Source organism: Acipenser ruthenus, chromosome 12, assembly GCF_902713425.1.
Source record: "Acipenser ruthenus chromosome 12, fAciRut3.2 maternal haplotype, whole genome shotgun sequence".
NCBI classification, from domain to species: domain Eukaryota; kingdom Metazoa; phylum Chordata; class Actinopteri; order Acipenseriformes; family Acipenseridae; genus Acipenser; species Acipenser ruthenus.
In genome coordinates this window covers 39285424-39309148 of record NC_081200.1, presented here as the reverse complement: position 1 = coordinate 39309148, position 23725 = coordinate 39285424, and the positions used below count along the sequence as shown (strand labels likewise).

At 37.9% G+C, this 23725-nt stretch overlaps 2 protein-coding genes across 6 annotated transcripts in view; both read left to right on the top strand.

The window, feature by feature from the left end:
* LOC117416552 (leptin receptor-like) overlaps window positions 1-6986 on the top strand; it is a 36261-nt gene extending 29275 nt beyond the window's left edge. For all 5 annotated transcript variants that reach the window (XM_034027703.3, XM_034027696.3, XM_034027697.3 and 2 more), the window contains 7 exons: window positions 100-182; window positions 718-934; window positions 1513-1722; window positions 2676-2771; window positions 2856-2961; window positions 4078-4153; window positions 5460-6986. In XM_034027703.3, coding sequence (XP_033883594.3) covers window positions 100-182; window positions 718-934; window positions 1513-1722; window positions 2676-2771; window positions 2856-2961; window positions 4078-4153; window positions 5460-6251 — 1580 coding nt within the window. In that variant the 3' untranslated portion in view covers window positions 6252-6986. The remainder of the gene's footprint in view (window positions 1-99; window positions 183-717; window positions 935-1512; window positions 1723-2675; window positions 2772-2855; window positions 2962-4077; window positions 4154-5459) is intronic.
* Window positions 6987-19337: 12351 nt separating this feature from the next.
* Window positions 19338-23725, top strand: part of pde4ba (phosphodiesterase 4B, cAMP-specific a) — a 106182-nt gene continuing 101794 nt past the window's right edge. Inside the window, exon 1 of the mRNA XM_034028988.3 lies at window positions 19338-19609. The gene's annotated coding sequence lies outside the window, so the exon portion shown is untranslated. The remainder of the gene's footprint in view (window positions 19610-23725) is intronic.

Here is a 23725-nt window from a genome sequence, read left to right as displayed (position 1 = left end):
AATGTGCCCAATCCAGATTGAGAACTGGACTTCACTTGCGCCTTTAGATGCCATTGCTTAAATATCATTAATGACCTGATTTAATCTAATCCGCTACAGCTCCAGCAAGGGGTCCAGATTTTTGGAGAGTAATCCACGAGGACACTGTGACCAAGCAAGCGAATGTTACTCTGTTATTGAAGGTAGGAATCTTTCTGATATGGTCAGGATAACATGTAAGTGCTCTGGGATGCAGGACATGAAAGGCACTTTCTAAAGTTAAGAGATATTGAAGTAAGTGAGCCGCTCAGAGCAGCTCAGTGAAAGAACCCACTTAACGGCATGCTCAGTCCCGCTCCCCAGAGCAGCTCAGAGTGCCACAGAGCAGATTTCAGCGGTGATCCGAGTGAACAAAAAAACTCTCGCTCTGAGCCACTCAGTTACTTAACGCACCCAATGTAAAACCTTTAGAATTCTCATTAAAAAACGGAATGACATTTATAGCCTGTACTGTGTAATATTGCCCAGTGCTCACTTTTGAATTGCGTTAGCATTTTCATTTAAATGAAGAAACAGTATAATAATTCATAGAGCAGCAGAGGTGATCAGCCTGCACTGTGTGTCCAGTCATGTTTAATGTAGGACAGTAATGAGTTCAGACATTATGAATGCTGTGTTTCTGTCTTAGACTTCTGCTTTCCTATATTGAATATGTGTATTTTTCACCACCATTTTAAGCCTCTGAATATAAAAGAAGTCTTCTGTACTGTGAAGGGCTTCAGAGTCCAGCATCAAACCTCCAGTGGCTCCACGTGGTCTGATGACCTGAGCAGCACCACTGCCTATAGCTTTCCCTGGACAGAAGACTTTCACAGTGTGTCAGTCATAGCCTTCAACTCCTTGGGATCTTCAACGGAAAACTACATTTTAAATGTATCAAGGCATGTGAGAAAAAGTAAGAAAGAAAGATTTGACTTTGGTACACTTACAGTACAGAATGCCAGCATGTAGCCCATATTGACTAAGCTTTTACTCCTGCACCAAGTTTGCAAAGGGAAGTCTTAACTGACAAACTGTTATGTGAATTGCCGGATTTGGTGTTGACCCAGGTTGTCCCAGGCATTTGCCAAACCATTGATAACCCTGATTGGTTTGGCTGGGGTGTCATTTTCCAAGCTTGTTCTGGCAATGGTTAACCATGGCAATTGATGGCCAAATTAGGGTACGGTACACCATGTGAATGATCTTGTGGATTGAGATATTTCGAGTCCTTTGTTTGTTACATGCTTTGCCTGCACTCTAATCAGATCCTGTGAATGCTGCCTATCAGTACATCTATTCTGATCTACCGTTACTTTGAATGTTCATAAATGGTCCAGGGACCTAATGGAAATACAGAATTGTGGAAAAGCAAAACAATATTAGCCCTTGTGCAAATGCTTGGCATCATTTAGCCTAATGGACAATCTAATTAGTGTATTATCCATACCAGTTACCATAGTGAATGGTACCTCATGTCCCTTTCTTTCATAGTACAGTGTGTTCAGTCTTTCCGTGCATCCATTGTAAACAGCAGTTGTGTGGCACTTTCATGGAAACTCCTACCAGACAGCCCTCTTCCTGAGTCTTTCATTATTGAATGGGAACGTCAAAAGAAAGAGGAGGGAGAGGAAGAGGAGGAGGAGGGCAGCTTTAAATGGGTGCGAGCTCCTTCAAACCAGACCGCCAAATATTACTTATCTGGTATGTTTACTTTCAAAGCACTATGATGAAACGTCCTTCCAATGCATGTAAATGTTTCAAGAATTTGTTCAAATAATTGTACAGTATACTAGGCTTTAGGCAGTGTTCCGGCCACGAATTACTACTCAAGACATCAGATCCTGCACTTTGCACGTTTGTAATATTGTATTCAATTGCTCGGAATGTAGCTCACTGTAATAAGCCTCAGGGTACAAGGAGTCTTGGGAGAATGCTTTTAACTTTCATTCCAGGGTAATGAAAACAGGTTTCAGTTTTCCGCATTGCTTGATTCTTCATGGTGTTAGTCTAACAGTAATAATGTAGTGTTTGTTTGGTGTTACTAACTTCACTTGGCCAGAACACTGCATTGTGTTGTTATATTTAATTTTGTGTTGCTGTTTTGCAGACTGTACCTGATCCATATAGTTTGGCAATATATAACATTATATTGAACAGAGGGTATTCTGTGGTCATTGCTTTTAAAGGAATAGGATGAGTAGTGAGATCAGTTTAAACAGATACATTTGTTGTTTGATTTTGCTTTTTAAACAGTTTTTTTTAAAATTATTATTATATTGAATACACACACGGCTGTACGCTGGTGAGTTGACTAGCTGACATTTAAGTCAACTTTCCCTGAAGAGAGGTATCGAAATTATTTTGTAATTACAATGTTTGGTCACCAGGTGTCATCTCTGAGTAAAGAAAATGTCTGTACATAAGAAATAAAACTATAACTTAAAAGTGGAGCTCACTTTAACCACAGTATATACTGTTACATACTTTTTCATATCTTGAATCTGGTATGACATTTTTCCCATATCTTGATGGATGTCAAATTGAGGCAGGTTTTCAAGGTTTGAGGTTTCTAGGTTTCAGGCCACTAATTTAAAATGAAACTGGTTTAGCATATAGCTTGTCCCGATATTTGACATTTCATTTTCTTCTTACAGATGCCTTTTTTGTACATGATGCGTACAGGTTTATTCTGTACCCAATATTCCCAGAAGGGGAGGGATGGCCAGAGACGTTTTACATAAACAATAAAGGCAAGTCACACTGCTTGCCATCACTCTTGGATTCAGAGGCCAGGTTTCTTTGCTTGCTGATGCAGGTCTGTGTTGTTCTTTCAGGTGACAATGGGAGAAGCAGAGGAGGAGGAGCAGCCTACATACTTCTTCTTATAATTGCTTTTCTATCAGGTGTTCTGCTTGTGACGCTTGCAATCTCCCAACACCAGTATGTGCATTTATCATTCATATCTATTGTTGTTTTGTTATATTTTATACTGTATGTGCAGATAGAAAAATGTGAAACCTTATGCTGCAATTCTCTAACAAGATAGGTGAGTGTAAGGATTTGTATTTTCTATGTATTCCTAATGAAGCTTGCATAGTTCACAATGTGTCACTGTCAAATGCAATAGAACCAGTGTCTAAAAACCGGTGACAGTCAGAATCTATTGAAAACCAGTGCAATTACACAGCACACGATAACTTTTAAACCCAACGTGACCTAATTTGTCTTTCAATATATTCGATAGAATTTAGAGTCAAGTCTTCTTTTCTGTAGCTGAAGTCCTCATTACTGCAAATCCCATTATACTATACATCTCAAACTGTAGCACACCACTGATCAAATGGCTCCAACTGCAAGACCATTACTGGGTGTTCATGGACCTGAAAATAGGTAGTGAAGTGAGATGCTTTCTGTACTGCATAACTCAAGGTCCATTACTACGGACAGGCTTGATGCTCTTTGCTCCATTATCAGGACATCAGGCCACCTTGCTCCAATAACAAAGCCTGCAAAGTCACATTAACAAGTTTGCAGGTACTGGCTATCAGCTATTTGAGTCTTTCTTAACCCATATTGAGATCTAATTAGAATAAAGCCCTCTGCTGGCTGGTGATTGGAGACATTGTTTAAAACATAAGGTATCTTATTGTCAACTGGCCATTATGCCACGATACAGCATCATGCATTGGTTTTATTTCACATGTTTATAGTTACAACACGGCTAATGCTATTTTTATACCTTAATTTATAGACAATTTCAGCTTCCAAATGAGTGCTAGGGCCCATTCACATTTGGTACAAGCTGTCATTTGTTTGTCAGTGTAATATAAAAGCAGAAATACTTCAGTATCTATCCCACTGGTGTCAGGTGATTTCAAAAGGATTTTACTTTTTTCATTTCTCTTTTTTAAATAGTTTTTTTTTTTTTTAAAAGAAACAGGCATGTGACAAAGCCCCTAAGTGTATCTCTATAGAAGAATGGAGGATTACTGTATCTGTCTTTTATGAAAAGACGTTGTTAAGTTATTACTGTTATTGTTATCACTGCCTTGCCAGAATGAAGAAGCTGGTTTGGAAAGATGTGCCTAATCCTAATAATTGCTCCTGGGCTCAAGGAGTGGACTTTAAAAAGGTATGTTATAAATCTTTGACTGAGCTGTAAACATGCAAAGCATAAAACAACAGAACAGTGATATTACATTATATATATATATATATATATATATATATATATATATATATATATATATATATATATATATATATATATATATATATATCCATTGTGTATTCTTTCTTTTTGCCTGTTTTAATACAGGTCATTCTTATTGTGTTAAAATTAGTAAACAGTATATTTAAAAATAATATTATAAAATGTGCAATTGTGTTACAGTTGTTATCAAAACAGTTATTGCAATATGATGCCCTAGAGAAGAGATCTTCACTTGAGGCTCAATCCATTTCAATACCTGTTTCAACTTCATTGCTCAATTGAAACGAGGCAATTCAATTACGTAATTAAGAGACTTGGTTGGAACTGTGAATTCACTGAAAAGAGAGTCACAAGGTAGCTTCAAGTTCCATGAGACATGGAGTGTTAGCCATCCTAAGGTTAAACTTCACAGTATAATCCACACTGCAGCACAGGTTAACACAGTATAACCCACACTGCAGCACATGTTATCACAGTATAATCCACACTGCAGCACTGGTTAACACAGTATAATTCACACTGCAGCACTGGTTATCACAGTATAATTCACACTGCAGCACTGGTTATCACAGCTTTAGACTTTTCAACTGTACAGCTATCGCCTAACATAACCTGGAAATACAGTAAGCATAGTTACCTAAAGAGCTAGATGACATACTTATTGCACGTTCAAACAGTAATAATTACAATGATCAGTTGCTTATATTTAATGAATGAACAGTGTAACTTCAGCATTGCAGTCCTTTAAGCATTATACTGCACTGTCTTCATTGATTCTCTCATTTAGCCATTCGTAATACCAGGCATATTACCACATTAATCACATTATTGGATTTACTCAGAGATCTTTAATCAGATGAGGTCAGTTAGATATTTTATTAGGCCTTTTATAGACTCAGTAATTTTTTTTATGAATTTTCATTCATTTCATTCAAATCTTTATCAATTTACTATTGGAGAGAATTCCAACGTGATTTTAATGTATTGCATTCAGAAATGCTTTAAAATAGAAATGCTGACACTTTGTTTAGTGGGCCTAATTTATAAGGAACAATGCTGCTATTAAATGCACTGCAGTAAATTTGTGACATGCTACTGCTTTATGTACATCTTTAGCCAGTGTATTTAAATGGTGGTTTTGAGGGCGAATGGGGCTCAGGTATTTAGGGGTGCATCTGAAGATCAAAAGGAGAGTAACGAAATATTGTGTACTTTATAATTTTAGGCAGAAACCATCGGAAACCTCTTTAAGCACCACGAGAGGCTGACATCTGGCCCGCTTCTCTTGGAATCAGAAAGAATTTCCGAAGCTGTAATAGTTGAGAAAATGAAACAAAGTGTGGAGGAGAAGGAGACCAGAGTTGCCTTGGATATCTCACTGAGTCAAAGTCATGAACCGCAGCAGGATTCCCCTCCTCCTGAGCAACACAGCCACATTGAAGAAGAGGAGAGGGAGCCGGTGGTCTACCCAGACAGTTCAGGAGAGCCCAAAATAGAATATGCCACCATCCTGCCCAGCGATCTGTACAAACAGCAGAAAAGCATCAGCAGCTCCTCCGACGAGGGGAACTTCTCCGCTAACAATTCGGATATTTCTGGGTCCTTCCCCAACAATCTGTGGGAGGTTGAAAATCAGTCCTGCATACACTTAGCACAGGTCAACCCGCGGATGCTGCGCTCCTTTAATTCTTCAGAGGGCTTTTCAGAAGCTTCTGATGATCAGGACGACAGTCTAATCGATGAACCGTGCCCCGAAAGAGACATTTACTACCTTGGGCAGGTGTCGACCGAGGAGGAGGGGGAGAAGGAAAAGTTCTTGAAAGAGGATGCACAGGTTCCGTGCCAGGACAGTAGAGATGAGACAGGACATGAAGCCAATCCTTTATTAAGCTGTCATTCTCTGCTTCAATTCAAGATGAACCAAACAGATTTATCACAGAAGAGTAGCAGATTATATATGTCCCAGTTTCGAGCAGTGTCTAATACAATTCCAAAAATAACCAAAGCACAAAAATAATAATAATAATAATAATAATAAAAAAGCTTGCTAAGAACTAAACATTTTATTTGTTTCCCCATGGATGGGAATATAGAAACGATTTATTTGTGTATTTGTTTTTTTAAGTTGAGCTGGCATGATACAGTGCAAGAATGCAACTATGTTTAAAACATAAAAGCATTCTATTTTGATTCCTTGTAGCATTATGGCTTCTGGAAAACCATCAATAACTGTTCTCCATTACTGGTGTTGTCTATCAAGGCACGTACACAAAACATACCTTCCAGCCTACTCAGCAGTTAATGCTCTTGAAACATTATGAATACACAGTCACTGTACTTGGCAAGCTATTCTAAAATCTTCATATTTGTATTTTTCTCAAAGCAGACACAGTTAACTGGCAATACAATTTTTAGCATGCTGTTATCGACCAGGTGTTCTGCAAAAAGTGGTGAAAAATGCTTATGTGCATTTGCAAAACAACAAACGGATTTCTATTTTTTTGTTGTGTGTTCCTGTATCTGTAAAATCCTGTGTTACAGTATGGAAGGTTTGTGCCAAACTATTTTCTCAGTGTGCTATTTTTCTAATCACAGCAGGAGATGATTGTGTCAAAACTTTGAAAAGGCATAACTTTGTGATTGTGATTTTACACAGTGCCTACACTGAGAACAGTGTAACTGCAAAACTGCTTGCATATCAAGATTGGATTCCTTATATTTTTGTGGTTAAAATAAAGTATTTATTGTCAAAGTTGCTTCTGTTGTTTTTTTTTTTTAAAGGTACTTGTAAAGAAGTTACATCCTTTGAGACGAAAATGTTCTTTGTACTAACTGAGGCAATTGAGTTTATGTCTCAATAACAGCTAATAGGGTAAAACAGTCAGGAGGTACAGTAGCATAGATTCGCTATTCCTTAGATTTTGCAGCTGTTTGCTGCAATATTTATTTAAGCTATAACAATATCTCAAGTGAATTCAAACAAGGCCAAAGTACGTTTCTCAACATGTAACTGAAAAACATCTGACATAATGCAGGAGACCTTGTATATTAATTGACATGCTCACAAAGGATCTGAGAATGGAGGAATTGTATGAAAGGATAAAAAAAGCTGCTGCTGCTGCTGTGAGTCACTCGAAGGATAAACTGTTTCTGGACCTCAAAAGAGTTACACACTGTTTCTCTCTCAATGCACCTTGGGTGTATTGTACTGTAGGTGGCATTTGACCCTTGTTATGGTACTGTGACTATGCACTGTGGTCTGAAAGCTCTCTTGATACTCATTTTTGTCAAGGACATTTTTTTGGGGGGTGGAGGTGGAGGGATGGGACTTGCTGGCACTGACGAAGAATACAGGTAAAGATGCTGAAAAACATAACAGAAATATACAGCATTGTGAATACAGTTGGAAAACAGCAAAACTCATACAGAGAAAAAGGAGAGTGTGAGAGAGGAAGAACTGCTATCTACTAACAAGAAAGAAAGTTTCAATTAATGGGAGTTAACACATGATTCAAGATAATCATGGTTACCGGTATCGTGATAATTATGATGATCCATAATTAGATGTCCAACCCAAATTGTGGATTATGGATACGGGGCAACAGCTTGCTAAATCCTTAAGAGAATGTGGTTCTAATTCTGCCACCTGTTGGCAACACCAGTGCAATGAAGCCATATGACATTTTGTATGCACCTTTAACCAGAATAATAATTAGAAGAAAATAAAAAATAAGCCAAGATAGCAGTATTGTTCTGGTGAAATTCCCAGTGTCTTCACGTCTTTTACAGTAGTGACAGAGCTCTGTTTGCAGGTTTCATGTTGTGTGTTTGAGTTGAGTAGCCAGTTTTTTTTTTTGTTTTTTTTTTATAGCAGTGAACTCGCTTCTAAGGGTCTGCTCAACTCTCTGCAGAAGGGTTTGACACATAAATGTCAGAGCTCTTAGATGAAAGGTCAAGCTCTTAACTCGCAGGCTCTAGGAGATTGATCACTGGTCTTAAGCCCTGTCCTGTTTCTGAGCACCTAGCAAAACCCTTTGACGGGCTGTCACTGCTGCAGGGAGTAATAGCACACTTGTGAGGATTAAAATAAAATTGATTATAATCTCACCCGAACAGATTGTCTGTTCTACCTTATACATCCAATAGAGGGCGCTGTTACAGGCTTCAATGTGTGGTGCACCAGGGCTGTGAAATAGAATTCCATTCACAAAAAGAGGCATTCTAAAATGGTTCACGGTTTGCATTGACATCAATGTTCCTGCAGCAAATACAGAACTGAACTATAATGAATTAATTTTCCAGATCCTCTTAATACAATCCCACTGACGGTATGCGGTTTAATATGGGGTTCCAGAAGAAAAAAAAAAAGTTTTCATTGATCAGATTAAACCATGAAAATTATGTAGAATGCTCCAGTACAGTATATATAGCCTTTGAATCAACATCACTACATTTCCAGTAGACCGACATTTCAACAAAGATCATCACACTGTGTGATCAATGCATTTAAAAAATAAATACATCTTGATTTACCAATAACATAAAGTCAAGCCAAAACATTTAATTATAAATACATTTTCACTCCCTGGTAAACCCAGTTTTTACTTTCAGGTCTTTGCTACACCCCTACACCATTCTAACCTACTGAAATATCACAGCAGGAAGCAGTTATACTTTTTTTATAATCAGCTAGATATTAAAGGACTTTACGAGAAGCAGTGTCTCCAGTATTAGCTCAGGCAACATCAAAGCCATGTTCAATCTGAGCTCTGAGGGCTGCTCCTGGCTACAAACAATCCCTAAACCCCATGGTGAGTGGAACACAACTAAAATGTTACCCCCAGTTTATACTGTACAACAATCATGCTTGAATTGGTGGAAACTACAAATGTAAGACTGAGTTCTGGATGGTACATGCATAGGTAAGGATTGTTTAAGGAGGCTGTGTGGTCCAGTGGTTAAAGAAAAGGGGTTGTAACCAGGAGGTCCCCAGTTCAAATCCCACCTCAGCCACTGACTCATTGTGTGACCCTGAGCAAGTCACTTAACCTCCTTGTGCTCCGTCTTTCGGGTGAGTGACTCTAAATGTGGGTGACTCTGCAGCTGATGCATAGTTCACACACCCTAGTCTCTGTAAGTCGCCTTGGATAAAGGCGTCTGCTAAATAAACAAATAATAATAGTTTAATGTTAAGTAATATCAAAATCAAGAAGTATTCTAAAGCATGCTAAAACCTTGGTTAACTATGGGAAACCACAATCTAAAAGCAATTTCTGTTTCTGCTGGTCATATTTTTTATTATTATGTAATTATTTAGCAGACGCCTTTATCCAAAGCGACTTACAAAATATAACAATATGTAAATTACAGTCTTTAATTGAAAAATAAAAAAGAAAAAGAAAAATAAAGATATGGAAAGACATAGCAGACATATAAAAACAAATTAAGAATTATAAACATTTAAAATACAGAACTAACTAACTAATAAAATAACACAACGCATAACAACACAGAAACACCCCAGAACAGCCCCAAAACAACCAGTGTCCTTTCCCTGTGTCCAGTCTATTCCAATACTGGAGGCTGTGTGGTCCAGTGGTTAAAGAAACGGGCTTGTAACCAGAAGGTCCCCGGTTCAAATCCCACCTCAGCCACTGACTCATTGTGTGACCCTGAGCAAGTCACTTAACCTCCTTGTGTTCTGTCGTTCGGGTGAGACGTAACTGTAAGTGACTCTGCAGCTGATGCATAGTTCACACACCCTAGTCTCTGTAAGTCGCCTTGGATAAAGGCGTCTGCTAAATAAACTAATAATAAACTAATAATAATACTGTGTATTATTATTTACTCTATAAATTAATATTCCACTCATGTACCTGTAGCTGCCTCCAATTAAACTCCAGTGCCATGTGATTATTAATTAGTCATTTAGAATGTTATTAATTCATGAATGCATGTAATGATTTACTGTAGTTAAACTCTCTTCTCTGGCTTTATTGGTGGTTTCCTAGCAGATGCTGCTGATGTAACAGTTCAGCTGCAGCTCTCTTCCCTCTGCCTCTCTGGAGATGGGTAAAAGAGCTATTATCAACTGTGAGACAGTCTTATACAGAAATCTGACAGCTAGTGACTGTTGCTATGGCAAGCAGAGGAAGGAGAGGCGAGGACTGTGATCTGGGACCTCCATGCGGCTGATGTAAGAGACACTCCAATTTTAAATTAATATTGATTCCAGAACATCTAGAATGGCTGGAGGCCCGGGTTGAAATCTAGTTTAGATTGTATGCAGTCTCAACGATAGTGGACAGTGCATCCCATCACAGAGCCTCAACACCGTTCAGACAGGATACCTGTGCAACCCAAAGGTCAGTGTGAGTTTACACCACACCGAGGGTTGCTCGTTTGAACATCCTGCTTTGATGTGTCCTTTATAAATATGTCAGGTACTGTTCTGTGTAAATGCAAGATGTCAAACTTGTGTCTAATGAGCTGACTTGGACGTGAATTTTCTCCTTGCAAGGCTGTGTTTTATTAATGAGCTAGACTGGCTCTTGTATATCATCTTTATACAACATTTAACAGCATGTAGTAGATACGTTTGATTGGATAAATAAATGAGTGTTATGTAGTGAAAGCCACACATTGAAGTTGGCAAAGGGTTCAGACAAGTGAACTGAAGTGTTGCAGACCTGACCTGCATGTATAGTTAGTTATGCTGTTGGGGTTACTTTATATAGTTTGGTTTGATTACATGATTCTTAAAACTCTCTAAGCATTCATTTCATTTCAAGCAGGTTTTCTTTTGATGAGCTCACAGCAGACATCCTTCTTATCAGCTCAGTTCTTAGAAAAGATGGACAGGAACACAAACATCAATAAATGAAATCGGGTTCCTGGGTAGCTGAGGAAAAGAGCTTCTAACGCTGTTGAGTGTCAAGGTAATATGAACAAAAAAAAACAGTGGGAAACAGAAGATCAGCGTAACCAAGAAAAACTGTAATGGTGGACTGAGCTGCAGATAGAAACAGTCAAGAGGAGAAGTGAGTTGGCTGATACTGTTTACGTAGCTGCAGTTGGTGTACCATCATTGTTATTATTATTAGTAGTAGTAGTATTAGTTGTAGTAGTAGTCACATAGAGTAGTTGTAGCATTGATATGAAAACTGGACAAGAATCAGTAACAGTAACAGCACATACAGCAAGCCTGAGAAAACCAGCATACAATGGAGATACAAGGGGCTGTTTTTGATGAGATTCTGTGAACGGTTACACACCCACTCTGCTCACACTATTGCACTATGTACTTCAAAACTGCAAACTGTGCTTTTTTGTTCTTTAATAGTTCTTTGCAGAGCCTCACCGTTATCTCTTTAAGACACATTCCAGCTTTTTTTCACACTATTGCATGATGTGGGCAGCTGCAGATATTTTTGCGTCAGGAGAGGAAGAATTGCTTGAAGGTAATAAGCTTGCGTGCTCTGAATGCTACCCTTCAATATTCTAATAAAAAAAAAATGATATATAAAAAATAATCTTGGACAATCCCAGACAAATATTTATCCATCTTGTTAATTAAAGGGGCCTAGAAAAAAAAAAAAAAAAAAAAAAAAATATATATATATATATATATATATATATAATGAAAGTACCATCCAAATCCGGTAAATAAGGCCAAATAAACATGTTTGCCTGAAAATATATGCATTATTGAAATTACGTAAATTACTTATAGAGCTAATAATAGTAGCCTATATTTGATCAAGGGAGACATATTTCATGCCACTAGTTATTAAGGAAGTGTGAGATGTGTGCTTGAGATGCAGCAGAATTGAATTTGACAGGAAATTAGCCATCTGACAGGTATACTATATTAACAGCACCCCCGCTGTAAGAAATTGCAAATCTGAAACGAACAACTAAAACACTGGCACAGCATTTCAACAACTCTGCACCCCCAACTGCAATCACTGAAGAACCTATCAGCTGCTTGACAGGGGGCCTGTTGCTCTCTCATCAGCATCCTTGCCCACTGAAGAATTAAAACATCTTTTCACCATGTGCTGACTTTCTAAACCAAGTGAATTGAGACGGGTGTATTTCATTTTAATGTGTAGCACCTCGTTTCTGGATCCTAAGAAAGTATTTCCGATGGAATATGTCCATTCTATAAAAGGGCATGTCATTTTCAACATGGTTGCTAACCCCACATTTACACATTATTTATCATTTATTTTCTATTCTTTTTTTAAATCAGTATTCATATCAGCCGCGGTTTACTGCTTCAAAGTGCATGGCGTGTGTGCGAGCGCTGGTGCGTGTTTGTGTATTTGTGGGATGTGTTGAGGGAGGAGGGGCTCACCTGATAGAATAAATCAACTGCAGATTTTTAGAGTTCATCTTTCTTTTGATATATATGCTATACATTAGGACAGACAGAGGGAGTGCCGACATCAAAGACCTCAAAGGCATCATTTATAATACCATCTAGTGACCCAGAACCTGATAAAGATGCTCATTTCTTTTCGTGGTTTCCTGCAGCCAAGCAGGACTTAGCTCAGCTTGGTTCTATCACCAGCATCCATCATGCTTTATAACCCTGGGCAGTGGAAAAAACTCAACTTTAACCCCTAGATTACTGCCTCTCTCTTCTGCTGAAGACACTTCGAAGGCATCTGATGTTAAAGAGGTATACTGAAGAGCTGTACTAACCAACCTGCAACATCAGATCAAAGAGCAAAGTGGCGTCCAGATTGCAACTCACATTTGTGTGCATTATCCCTTATGTTTTACATTGCAATTGGTTTCCTGCAATGTCCGTATCCGAAGTAATCATTAGGATGTTCTTTGTTTGCCAAGAGAACAGCATTTCAATTTTGGCTGAACTTCGTCCATCTGTGCTTCTCTTGTTTACAGTGAAAGCCTCCTGTATTATGAAGCAAGCAGGCCCCCCCTGTCAGCTGCGCACATGCCTTGCGAGAGAGCGATGGACATTGAGTTAGACTTGACGTGCTCGTTTGTCCCTATTAGAGAACTCAGTTAACGTTTTTTTTTTTTTTTTTGCTATTTAGGTAGAAAATGACATCACATGGAATGTTTTCAACACACAGACTAAACCGTGGTATTTTTTTCCATTGTTTGACTCAATCTTTTCTTTGTGTGTCTCTAGTGACTAAACAATGTTTTTTCTTCACGACCAAAAAAAAACATTTCACAGTGGGTGCGAGACACTGTGGCTTGTAGGCCTCTCCAGGTCTCCGTCTAACCATTAGACGACCAGGTGTTGGGCAAAGCTGAAAATTGGACTCATCTGGGGGTGCTTCAGCAAGGCTGGAATCAGGCAGATTTGTCTTTGTGATGGACGCATGAATCAAGCCAAGTACAACGTTGTCCTGGAAGAAAACATGATTCCTTCTGCTCTGACAATGTTCCCCAACTCTGAGGATTGTTTTTTTCAGCAGGACAATGCTCCATGCCACACAGCCAGGTCAATCAAGGTGTGGATGGAGGACCACCAGATCAAGACCCTGTCATGGCCAGCCCAATCTCCAGACCTGAACCCCATTGAAAACCTCTGGAATGTGATCAAGAGGAAGATGGATGGTCACAAGCCATCAAACAAAGCCGAGCTGCTTGAATTTTTGCGCCAGGAGTGGCATAAAGTCACCCAACATCAATGTGAAAGACTGGTGGAGAGCATGCCAAGACGAATGAAAGCTGTGCTTGAAAATCAGGGTTATTCCACCAAATATTGATTTCTGAACTCTTCCTGAGTTAAAACTTTAGTATTGTGTTGTTTAAAAATGAATATGAACTTATTTTCTTTGCATTATTCGAGGTCTGACAACACTGCATCTTTTTTGTTATTTTGACCAGTTGTCATTTTCTGCAAATAAATGCTCTAAATGACAATATTTTTATTTGGAATTTGGGAGAAATGTTGTCAGTAGTTTATAGAATAAAACAAAAATGTTCATTTTACCCAAACACATACCTATAAATAGTAAAACCAGAGAAACTGATAATTTTGCAGTGGTCTCTTAATTTTTTCCAGAGCTGTATATATATATATATATATATATATATATATATATATATATATAGTTTACTATGTTAAAAATATATGGCTGTTGCTGTCATTACTTTTTCAATTCCAATTTAAATGAAATACATAGCTTGCTACAAACCAAACTTAATGCACCCTGATGGCTGCATATATTCAATTTGCATGACTGGACAACAATTGTGCATTAAAAAAATCCTCACATTCAGACTATGCCCTTGAAAAACATATGTAATGGATAGTAGAGTACAATGGTAAACATAACGATCTAGTGCTTTGGCTTTTGGCTTACATCAGTAACTACATAAAATCAATTAGGTGCAGTACGTGGCATTATTTTTCAGTTGACCCACAAGTGACAATATCACAGCCTACACATAAACATTATTCATTATGAGTCTGAATCATAACTGAACATTTCTCAAGTATGCAATAAAACAGCACTGCACGTATTTGTGTGAAAATTAGGCTTTAAAATAAAACAGAAAGAATCAATTTGAATTCTAAATTGATGTGTTACTAAACATGTGGCGTTCTGGCATATAAACGAGAGCTTCTAATACCTGCCACAAAACCCTTAGCTTGTATATATACTGGACTTAGTTACAGTGCCTGTATTTTTTATAGTTGCTCATTCAGTTTCTTTCTTAAACAATACATCATTGCCTGGCCTTTCATTCAGCAACTTTATTTATTTCTTTATCAATTAATTTCCCCTGCATTTTCCTGCCCAATTTGAAATGCCAAATTCTAATATCGCCTCATAGCTGCAAACCGCTTACTGGCCAGGAAGATTAAAAATCCGAGACCTCTTTTCACCTTCCAAACCCAAACAATGAACGCTGCCGAGCTACTGAACCTAGGAGGGGAGGCTCAGTCTCCCCTTGGCCTTTGTTTATGGCTATCTTGAGGGTTTTTTAAAGCAAGACTCGAACATAGAACCCCAGTTAATCTGATTTACACATTCCTGCCCTGCTCTGTTTCAAACATAATCCACAAAACATTGTTAGTGACAAACCCTCTAAGCCCAGCAGTACAGTATGTAAAAATCCTCCATGGAGCACAGGAACACAACAAAATAAATATTTCATTCATGTCTGGCTGCTGATGGAGTGCTGCCTCGGTTCTCTAACACAGGTACTGCTCTCAGGTGATTTTCCTCTGTCATTACAAGCTTTACATGCTTTCATTTTTTTATAATTAAATACTGCATTGTTTTTCATATTTATTTATCTTTAGAAAACAGACTGTATTTTGGCTTGTGATTTGATAAGCATTACAGAAACAAATGCTGTAAATGACAAAAACGTAAGGTTTATTTACATATGAGGCCATGAGACTGGGTCCTCATCCAGGAAAATGTGGCTGCATTAATTGCCTGTATTTATTTTATCCTTTCAATTATTATTATTATTTATTTCTTAGCAGACGCCCTTATCCAGGGCGACTTACAATTGTTACAACATATCACATTATACATTATTTCACATTTTACAGATATCACATTATTTTTTTACAATTACCCATTTATACAGTTGGGTTATTACTGGAGCAATCTAGGTAAAGTACCTTGCTCAAGGGTACAACAGCAGTGTCCCCCACTGGGGATTGAACCCACAACCCTCCGGTCAAGAGTCCAGAGCCCTAACCACTACTCCACACTGCTGCCCTCAATCTGTCTGGCGTTATTGGTTTTCATTTCACATTGTGTAATAAAATGATTTTTTTTCAACATGTTTTTTCTAGCCCCCTTCTTTTCGGTGTGTTGCCTTTTTTTGTGATGTAATGAGATTTCTGCCTGGTAACTTACAAGAGCTTATTATAAATAAAAACGTAGCACTAGAGGGCTAGACAAGCCAGGAAACAAAGTACAGAGTATCTCTGGGGTATTTGCAATTAAAATAGTACTAATGACTTTATAGTCTTTTGAATAACCGCTAATGAACTGTGTGTGGGGTGGCGTCCTCATGCCATCAATCAATCTGTGCAATGGTAATTAAAAATGGTAGCTGGAAGCCCACTGAACTGCTCTTGTAAAGCCAGCCTCATAATTGGAATGATAGATTCTTCCGTTGTATTTCTAGACAGATCGAGAGAGCTACATACCATTTCCCATTAGTGGATAATTTATTGAACTGTGAATTATCAATATCATCAGCCTTAATCCCATTAAGGTGCAGAACGGTATAGAGCCGGAGCAAATTCAATATTGGATCTATCCTTCTTGTCATTTCTGCCATGGAGGACACTGAAGTACTACGCATAAGACTTTATATTTAGTGGCCAGTTGTTGTTCGATGCCCTGCCTCACAGTTCTGTGGGCATCCCTTTCAAGATGCCTCGTTTTACTTGGTATACTTACTATAACATGTGCTTCTTTTAAAACTACAGAACGAATAGAACAAATAATTATCTAAAAAGTATTACATCAGCTGGAACCCCTTTAAAACATGCAGGTTCTAAACTTAATAATGTCATTCTATTTTATCCAGCAAGTGACAACAAAGGTTCATTGGAATACTCATGTTCTTTAAATGTTGTGTCAGGGGGTCAGAGGTCGACAGAGAGTGCCACCCCTTTCAGGGGTCTAACAGATGCTACTTTGTGTGTGTGTGTGTGTGTGTGTGTGTGTGTGTGTGTGTGCGTGTGTGTTTAAGTTCAATACACTCCAGAGTAGAATTGCTATTGCCAATTAGCAGTAATTTCCAAGTAAAATTCTACATTCATTTTTAATCGACCCCACTATTGTAAAAATTACATTTCTGCCATCAATTAATCAAACTTAAAAAAAAGAACACGTACCATTTAATCTCCCAGTAAAAATACCTGTATATTGACACTAGTAGCAGAGCTGTACGTGGAAGCACTACAGGTGTATAGCTTTAATGAAAAAAGAACAATTGTATCCAACAAATCAAAAGCACTGCATGAAGCTGTTTATATGACCATAGGAACCTGTAGTGAAGGTTACTGTGCTGTGAACATGTTGTGAAGCAGACACAATAGGAACCTTTAGTGAAGGTTACTGTGCTGTGAACATGTTGTGAAGCAGACACAATAGGAACCTTTAGTGAAGGTTACTGTGCTGTGAACATGTTGTGAAGCAGACACAATAGGAACCTGTAGTGAAGGTTACTGTGCTGTGAACATGTTGTGAAGCAGACACAATAGGAACCTTTAGTGAAGGTTACTGTGCTGTGAACATGTTGTGTAGCAGACACAATAGGAACCTTTAGTGAAGGTTACTGTGCTGTGAACATGTTGTGAAGCAGACACAATAGGAACCTTTAGTGAAGGTTACTGTGCTGTGAACATGTTGTGTAGCAGACACAATAGGAACCTTTAGTGAAGGTTACTGTGCTGTGAACATGTTCTTTTCCGATGACAGTGCGATTATGTACCGGTGTCAGAGAATATATGATCCCCCCAAAAATCTGTCCGCCCCAGGAATGAATATTCATTTTCCCTAGGAACCAATATGTGGGAATGTTATGCCCCCTTATTTTTTGTAACAAAGTAATCTTTCTTTGCATACAAGTATATTTGTCCACTCTCATCTAAATATTTGGGGGAACCAATACTCGTTTACAAAGTTGATTTGCCTCTTTTCTTGACACTTGTCAGAATATGGAACTCGAAGGGAGCGGAGCATACCAGTAAGACTCATTCTATTTCTAACACTGAAATTGAAATGATGTCATGACTCTTTCCACAACCCAGAAGCATCATACTGATTTGTTTGATTCTTTAACATACTGTGGTCTCATATATGCTTGAATCTCTACAGTCTGGCTTCCGGCCGCATCATACTGCTCCAGATTGTGAATGATCTCCTGTTTAATGCTGATGCTGCTGCTCCCTCTGTGCTTGTCCTCCTTGACCTAACAGCCGCTTCTGACACCATAGATCATGGCATTCTTCTTGACCGCCTTCAGAAGTATGCTGTGATCTGTGGAGCCTGTCTCTCCTGGATGTCCTCTTACCTATCCGGACGCATGCAGTCTGTTGTCTATGCTGGACACAGTGGTGTCACAAACCCAGTCACTTGTGGTGTGCTTAGAAATGAGAGCTGTACACTGGAGTTATTGAAGTGCAATATGTTACACAGCTTGGAGTTCCTTTCAGATGCAACGCTATGATTAGTTGTGATTAGTTGTATTGAAAAAAGCCCAAGGAGTAACCCTATTGATCCTTGCTCAGTTCGTTTAGGAAAATGTCATCTTTTTTTTAATTTATATTTTATTATGAATTTAAAGGGCAGAATACTTTTTCAGCATTCTTACCATTTGTGTCCTTAGACCAGTAGTGTATCTGCAGATTGGAGCTTCTCTGTTTGTATTTTTTGTACACAATAAACAATGCCAACATGGAACAGCTGTGCATATACATTTTTTGAATATTGAAGAGTTAGAAAAAACAAATAAAAATCAGTTTAGGGTATGAGCATTGGAGTGGATCTACAGATTATCAATACTGTGTGGATAAAACCATGGACAAAAATCATTCAGCTATACTGCGCTTATATCACTGATCTATAGTCCTATATATATATATATATATATATATATATATATATATATATATATATATATATATATATAATCCAGAGGAGAAAGCCATCTCTGCACGTAACAAGATGCGCAGGCAGGAAACATACTGGATGGAGCACAGAAACGAAACGAAGCGGGCGACGGATGTATAACCACCTGCTCCATACTGAAATAAAACCACTTGTATTAATTTCTGAAGCTTGCCGGATTCGTCCTGCGGCTCTATCCATTGCTAGAGAAGTATGTGGTTAAATAAATATGTAATTTCCTCTGAATGAGCATGCGGTTCATTGAAAAGGTTTTTTTTTAAATGACAAAACCGATTGAGGTCAATCAATATACGATATACTATGTAGACAGAGAACAAACAAGAAAAAATCACGAACTGCCTGTGCATGTGGTTTAGGCTGAGCACTGCGATCTTTCAAAATGCAAACTCCGGACAGATTTACAGAAGAAAAATAACATTTTAAAAAAGTCCTTATCCTTTTCCACCCAGGCTTTAAAAGTCGAACTGTAAACATTGAAGAGTGTCGCTGTTTAGGTTAGGGGCACCCAAGAGCGGTGACAACGATTCAGTCTGAACACGTGAACTGCACCACACACCGGAGAGTACAAAAGCGAGATCCACTCAACATTACTCGAGTGGCGAACAAAAGGAGACTGCTATTTCCAGGTGGAGTCTTAACAGCTGGTTTTTTTTTTGTTCTGGAGTCCTGCACATTGCACAGAAGGAGTCCTTCTCAACAGTAGAGTGATTTCGAGGTAAGTGTGCCTCTTATTATGTTGATGGTATCCCATTCTGGTGTTCTTTTGTGTAGCCGTGCTACCGTCTTGGAAATGCAATGGCTCATAAAGCCGATCTTTTTAAATCAATCTATTAGATATTTAACGACCTTTCAAGAACTTATACCAAAGAAAAGTTACACGCGGGTAGAGCTACCGTCTGTATTTCATATTTTTATTATTAAGGCTATTTTTTTTATGTATTGCTTATTTTTAAGAGTTAGTCAGCTATTTCAAATAGGTTATATATATATATATATATATATATATATATATATATATATATATATATATATATATATATATATATATACGTGTGTATACATTTTTAAAAAATTGATAATCGGTGAAATTGTTTAGCCTACAATTTAATTTGTATTGTAAGCACTGTACATCATGCAGTGTTACAATGTAACGAATAGAAAAATAAACACAATTCTCTTCAGTATGCCTTGTAATATTTGAGCTAGAATGTGATACACAGAACACTGAAACACGTGCGTATAATATCAGTGAGTGCGGTTTGAAATCTTTCTATCTAAGCCTTTCTTGGCTGATGTATAGTTTTGAAGTGAACAATATATTGAGAAAAAAAAGCAGTCATGAGGTTTGGTACACCTGGGACTTTTGTGCAGTTGCTCATACAGCGTCAGCCGGAGATCAAAAAAAAATACATTAAAAAAAACCCCAGCTGATGAGCGATTGAAGTGAAAATGTAAGTCTGTTTCTGTGTGTTGTATCAAAGGCGTTGTGCAGGAGGCTCAGCTTGCTGGAGTTAAGAAACATTCGAACCAAATGGGCCCACACAGCTGAGTCATTTTCACCGGTGCCAAGGTCCGAATGTCACTCTGAGAAAAGACTTCTTCAGTGAAATTAGAAGGAGAATGTTGCTGTAGTAATTTTAAATGAAGTTAAATGAGCTCCTTTTCTAGACTCGAGAACTTAACAGGACACGCATGCTTCAATCAAAAGGAGGGATTTCAGACAAGAAAAGGATGACGGGTTACTCAGCAGCTTTGCCGTGCTGTGTGGCTTTTATTTCCTGTCTTCTCAAATTGGGGTTGTATTTATGAAAACACCTAGAATTTGACTTTAACTCTAGCACTGCGGAGTTGGAGAACACGAGAAGCGGGTTGGGCGGGGTAGTATTGTTCTGTCATTCCTGATGAATGAATACCTAGTTTATCTCAGTGCAAAGGCTAAGCATTCAAATACAGAGAGAACAGTACTGTTTAGTTTCATCACCTCCATGGTATTAAAGGCACAGTTGTCTAATTGTTTGATCAATGTTCTGTATACACTTGCATAAAACGTTATTTACTAAATTATTTCAGTAAGGACAAGGTACATATTTGGGAAATCCAAATAATAAACCAAGAGCACTCAAACGTATTTAACCTGATGTTTGTTGTCAAATCTCTAAGATTACTCTAATATATTAATTCAGAGATGTACTGTATAATTGATCAACTATGGTTATTATATATAGCCCACCCCCGTGACTGAAAGTAATGTAGATATTGCAATTACTAAACAATAACGTGGTAAACTCCGATAGTTACGTGATGTCTTGCAAATGGATTTCTAATGGATGTTCTTGTTTTTATTTTCGCCTGTTATGGATGGCTGTTTGTCCGATTATAGGCCTACCCTGTTGCTTGTTTATGTGATACAGTACTGAACCATGCATAATCTAGCAGTAAACATTTCAGGGGGCTTTGGAACTGACTCTATTCTGCAGTGAGCGTAAAGCTTTTTAACTGTCCAAATGCAGCTCTGCTGTAAGTCTCTATTGTCAGATGGTGGACTTTAAGCAGAACACTTACCTTGGGGAACTCCTCAAACATTATTAAGATATAATAATGTACTGTGTGTTAACTGCAAACTAAAAAGGTTCATTAAGGCAACACCCAATAACTTCATCAGTTTATTAACTTTCAAGAGGCTAGTTCTCTTATTCTTTTAAATGTATAATTCCTGGTTTTAAATTAGTGCTCCAGATGATTTTCCCCCTTACAGAAATGGTCAGATGGAGCAATTAAAACAACCTCTTTTTTTTCTGATCAAATCTCGGTTCCAGTCGGGTCTCCGGTCCAGCAGCAGTCAGGAACACCACTGGGGTAGACTGCAAACAAGTGCTTGAGGGATTCTGCTCCAACTGTTCTTTAGCTGCATGTCGCTGCCTCCGAGATGGCACATTGGTCAGGCAGGTCAATCTCCAGTTAGGATTGTAATGAATATTTAAGAGCTTTTCCACTTAGCTGCGGCATTCCACAGGGCTCAGTCCTTCAGCAAATTCTAGCTAATCCTGATAAACATTTACATGCATTCTGCCTCCAGGGATCATTGCAACACAGCACTATTTCCAAGCCCATCAATATCCCCCGAACATAATATGAATAGTAGTTATGAAATATGCTTGTTTTTTGTACTGCAGATCAGCTGTGCACAGTGCTGTAACAGCTGTATGTGTACAGTATGTTATACCTAAAAAGATATTTGCAATCTAGACACAATTTCTCAAATTGGGATATAGCTACAAGCATTCCCTGCTAAATGTTCTTGAAGAAAATGCCATTGAGACACCCAATGCATTCCAGTTTGAACCATTTCGGATTGCTATGTGTTCTAGAAACATCTGATCTTAATTTGAAACAGCATGTAGATTTTGTACAAGTAATGCAGCTTAGTAAATCTCAATTTATCCCCTGGTGGATATTAGTCACAAAACCACCATGGAATCTGCGCAGTTGTCAGTCTTTGTTCAACATACTGCATACAAATGAATATATGCTTTAGTTACCTTTACAATTTGTACTGTTAATTTGTAAAACCTCTGCTTTGTATAACCACTTTGGGTGGGGTCCTGTGTGCTGATAATGTGTTTAGAGTTGGCGGAAGGGAATTAGGTCAGAGAATCCAGAAAAACTGTGGAAAAGAACAGGAGTGTCAGTCCCTGAAGGTAGCCACACCCAAACAGCATCTGCACCCAGCAGCATCACACTGGGCTCAGACAGAGCCTATATAAAAGTTTATAGTGTTTTCCTGACAACCAGCAAACACCATGCTAATTTGGCTGGGGGAATTTGTCCAGATGTGGTAAATATTACTTTAGTTTTGTATTAGGCCATCAACTTATACATTAATATGTTTATAAATTGTAGCAATTTTATATATCGGCCCTTCAATGATTAATATTTATTGATGATATAAAGGATGTGACCTCACACTGAGTGATGGTCTATTTATTTTTGGTATACTGATATATTGTTTAATCTTAATTTCCTCAGAATAATGTTATAACTGTAATCTGAAATGTCATGGTAGAATATAATTTGAGGAATGTTGAATTACTGTTTACCATACTTTTAGTTGTACATTGTGTTAAATATCAATTTGAATAAAAACATACATCAAAATTGAATAATTTTCAGAGAATAAGAACTAATTATCACAGTAGTAAAAATCCAGCACAGCAATATGTTATTTGTGTTAGTAGTTATGTTATACTGCAAGACAATTAGACAAGTTTTCTGACTACAGTCTAACGAAAACATTTGGAAAGGTATGAACAGATGGTTGTATCTGTGAGAGGAACAGTTTAACTGACCCTGCACACAATACAAATCTGAAGCCTTATCAATCCACTCGTTTTCAGCCAGGTTATATTGGATTCCTATTCATACCACACAGATGCAAGGTCTTCTGTTGTGTGTAAATATTTCAACTAGTGTTGCAGTTTGGGGTCACATGAACTCACAAGACATACTATATATATATATATATATACAGTATATGGGCGAGTTGGTGTTAACGTGATTCACCTGCAGTAAGCGATGGACGGTATAAACTCCCACACAATAACCTGACACTCAAAATGTCCCCCAATCATTACAGTACAGTAATCAAAACAAACATGTGTGTATCTTAGCTTCCTTAAATCTTTATCTTAACTTAGATCCTTGAGTCCTCATAGTTGTCTTGCAAGGATATCGCAATATGGTGACCAGTGCTGTAGATTTGGACTTCACATAAGGCATGATAGATTTAAGTTTATACAACAATGGTACAGTGCTTTATAATAAATAGAAGGTT